Source organism: Durio zibethinus, chromosome 27 (genome assembly GCF_047325235.1).
Source record: "Durio zibethinus cultivar Kanyao isolate XHJ-2024 chromosome 27, ASM4732523v1, whole genome shotgun sequence".
In the NCBI taxonomy this organism is placed as follows: domain Eukaryota; kingdom Viridiplantae; phylum Streptophyta; class Magnoliopsida; order Malvales; family Malvaceae; genus Durio; species Durio zibethinus.
In genome coordinates, this window is record NC_143188.1 from 17,353,775 (window position 1) to 17,357,760 (window position 3,986).

Consider the following 3,986-nt stretch of genomic DNA (forward strand, 5'->3'; position numbering starts at 1 on the left):
TTTTCTTGGCATAACCAAAGATGAAATGGGAACTTATTATTGCCATAGTTTAGTTCAGTCTACAACACACCCACGATATCAGAGACTTTGACTCTCTCACAATAACCAAACAAATTCAAAGGATATTAAAAAAAAAAACTTCAGGGATGTGGAACCAGATTACATGTTGATCACTTAAGGCAGGGCCAATCAGAGGTTTAGGGTCTGTTTAAGCATTGATACAGTGGAGCACCACGGTCTCAACTGTGAGCCCAGGTCCGAACCCAAACAGGACTCCCCACTCGAGCCCTTCTCCAGTGGTCTGAAGCCCATCTTCTTTTGATTTCTTCCTCATCTCATCCAAAATGAACAGAACACAAGCACTTGACATGTTGCCATACTCTGATAGAACGTGTCTTGTGGCTCGTAGCTTTTCAGGCTTGAGGGCTAACTTGGCTTCTACCTGGTCCAATATTGCCGGGCCACCAGGGTGAGCGATCCAGAAAAGGGAGTTCCAGTCAGAGATGCCCAAAGGCTGGAATGCCTCAGCAAGGCTCTTTTCGATGTTCTTGGAAATAAGCCCTGGAACATCCTTGAGGAGGTGAAATGTGAGACCAACTTCACGAAGGTGACCATCAATGGCACCATCACTGTCTGGCAAGATTGTTTGGGCAGCTGAGACTAGTTCAAACAATGGCTTCTCGATCTCAGGCACTGGGTCTGCACCAATTATAACAGCAGCAGCACCATCACCAAACAATGCTTGGCCTACAAGACTGTCTAGGTGAGTGTCACTAGGACCACGGAAGGTAACAGCCGTAATTTCCGAGCACACAACGAGTACACGAGCACCTTTGTTGTTCTCAGCCAAGTCCTTGGCCACCCTGAGCACCGTGCCACCGGCAAAGCAACCCTGTTGGTACATCATGAGGCGCTTAACGGATGGGCGGAGGCCTAAAAGCTTGGTGAGCTGGTAGTCAGCCCCAGGCATGTCCACACCACTAGTGGTGCAGAAGACAAGGTGGGTGATCTTGGATTTGGGCTGGCCCCATTCCTTAATGGCTCTGGTGGCTGCTTCTTTGCCTAGCTTTGGTACCTCAACCACCACCATGTCTTGCCTAGCATCCAGTGAAGGTGCCATGTATGCACACACGTTGGGATTTTCTTTCAGAATCTCTTCTGTCAGGTACATGTATCTCTTCTTGATCATAGATTTTTCACCTAAAAATAAATGAAGAAAATTATTTTAGTATTTTAAACCGATTTACCCTAAAAAAAAAAAAGAAAAGCTTCATTTTTCTGACAAGACAAAACAAGCATGAAGTACATGGCTCAATAATGGTGTACACAATGATTAAAAAATAATAATAATAATTATTGCTATTTTTTTTTATTAAATGCAATTACAATTTCTTCCACTTACTATTTTTGTGGCTCTTAACTGGCTGACAGCTATAATTGCAAGCACAGGCTGATTTTTATGGGTCTTGTTATTATTGGACTCAAAAGGGGGAAAGCTTTTAGATTTTCTTTTACTAAAAAGGGGTTTCCACTTTCAAATATAAGTTTTTAAATAAACCAAAATTCTGACAAAATCATTGCCTAAATCACTTTAAAAAAAAAAGTTCTCTGTCACTCTCTCGTAAAAGCTTGAAATTGTTTTCAAATATTAGCTGTTGGCATATTAAGTTATTTTGTGACGGACAAAAAATAAGGTTGCCTAAACCTTTTATGAATCAAAACCTTGTTCTTTATGTTAGCAAACTTGAACCTTGGAGACAAATTAAGTTAGAATTTAATCTATTTTTCAAGTCAAACTTTGTAGCTAACCATTTTTTTTAAAGCTTCGCATGAAAATTATGTGAACCATGCACATCCCACATCTCCATTCTATTTTCATGCCAAAATCACGTATGAACACTAAATCACCTTAAATTTCTATGTGAAATAAGGTAAATTCTATAACAAATGACACCAAAAAAAAAAAAAGAGAAAAGAAAGTGCTTACACATGCGCTTGAATTTCTCTTTCAGCTCAGTCTTGTGCTCACTGTTTGTGATACGGAAATAGTAGTCAGGGTATGTGCTCTGATCGACACAATTTGGTGGAGTTGATGTGCCGATGGCCAACACGGTGGCTGGCCCTTCGGCACGTTGAGCCCTACGAACTTCCTCGACGGTCACCATTTTTTTCTCTTCAACAAAAACAACCCTAAGGGTTAGCAGCCCGTGGCGGTGGTGATGGAAGTGGTAGGAGAAGAGTGTTTCAATGGAAGTGTGCAAAGAGTTTGGTCGTATAAATAAGATTTTAAGGGGTGGATATGACCAATGCTATCAGTCTTAAGCTCCCAACAACTTGTAAAGCTCGATGGCACGTGAAAATGGAGTTTGGTGCATCTATCCATCTCTCATTCAAACTTCACTTTCCTATCAAACCATTCCCCACATGATTTCCAAATTGCTCGTGTTAGTTCCCACTTACCACATCAAATTGATCAAAAGCTCCATCATGTTATTCTACAATATGATCTTACGGTCATGATTAGGTTTTGTTTTCAACAAATTAAGAGTGTGAGTTGAATTTGGGAGGTTCATGGAGTTAGACAATACTCATGACCAAAAATGTGGAAGATATGTAGGGTCAAGATTCATAAAATGCTAACAAAAAATTAACTAACCCTCTAAATAAATCTTTGATCCAAACGGGAAAAAGCAAATTTCATTGGGGTTGAAAAATAAATGAAATTATAACACCGGTCACGATTAGTACGATGACATATTTTTTAAAGCTAAAGTTTTACATTGAAAAGTTATATTTTTTTTATTATTTAGCATTGAGGTTGGATAAAAAATAAATTTTGAACCCAAAAATTATTTTTTATAGTAATGCTAAACTAAGAAAAGATATTAATTAGAAAAGATATTAATTAATGCTGATCAAAACAATATTAATTAATTAATTAAAATACTACAATTTTCAGCTAAGATCCTCAAGTGTACTTTTTGATAACAACTAAAGTAACAATTAATCTAAATAAAATGAGAGGAAATGTCGCTTGAGTTTAGCCTAAATAATAAAGATATAAATACTATGAACTTAAAATTATCGAGGCCAACTTAATTAATTAGCTCATTTTATGGTATATATTGTAAAACGAATATAGGGATTGAAAATTTCAAGTAAGGGCCAGTTTGGGATTACGATTGGTTCTTCAAAAATTGCTTTTGGGCCAAAATTCAATAGTAAACGGGGTGCGATTGGAAGAAAAAAAATGTTTGGAGACCAAGCTTTTGTCACCAATAAAAATAAATAAATAAATAAAATAAACCTAGGTTGTTTCATTCGAGTTTTGCAAACCATCCTTTGTGGGTTAAAAGATAAATATCCTATCATGTCTCAAACGTCAAGATTGACCCTAGATTAATTATTTTATTTTTTTATTTCATTTTAAATATATTATCGTCATTGAATCGAGAGTTTAACTAAGTAAATTTTTGTAATTATATTTAAAAAATATATTTAATTCAAATCTTTATACTCTCTTAAATCAATTAACATATTATTAAAATTGATGCTTGAAGGTTGTAGGATCGAGATAACATATACGCGTAACCAAATAAATAATAAAAAAGAGTTCAAAAAATATTTTAATACGATAATAATATTTATATAATTCTGTAGGACTCAATCACCAAAAAAATAAAATAATAATCTGCTAAGTATCTCTTAAACAAACTCAATATACATTTATTAACTTGGATTTTTAATTGAACCACAATCTTTGTCGTTCAATATTACTCTTAGACAAGCATGTAGGGCAGATGCAAATGATTAAGTGTGGTGTCTATGAATATCTTTAAAAATTAAAAAATTTTGAAAAAAAATATTTTTGGAACTTCTCAATTTTTTTGTGAATTTTTTCGATAAAATTAATAAATTTATCAATAATTTTTTATATATTAGTAGTGAACATCCTTAAAAAAATTTAAATCCGTCACTACAAACGT

At 35.1% G+C, this 3,986-nt stretch overlaps 1 protein-coding gene across 1 annotated transcript; it reads right to left on the bottom strand.

Moving 5' to 3' along the window:
* LOC111279241 (chalcone synthase 1) lies at positions 1 to 2,249 on the bottom strand. The gene is made up of 2 exons (XM_022866211.2): positions 1,988 to 2,249; positions 1 to 1,200 (listed from the first exon to the last, which is right to left on the bottom strand). Exons 1-2 carry the CDS (start codon positions 2,163 to 2,165, stop codon positions 209 to 211), a joined length of 1,170 nt encoding a protein of 389 aa, XP_022721946.1. The 5' UTR covers positions 2,166 to 2,249; the 3' UTR covers positions 1 to 208.
* Between the last annotated feature and the right edge of the window lie 1,737 nt (positions 2,250 to 3,986).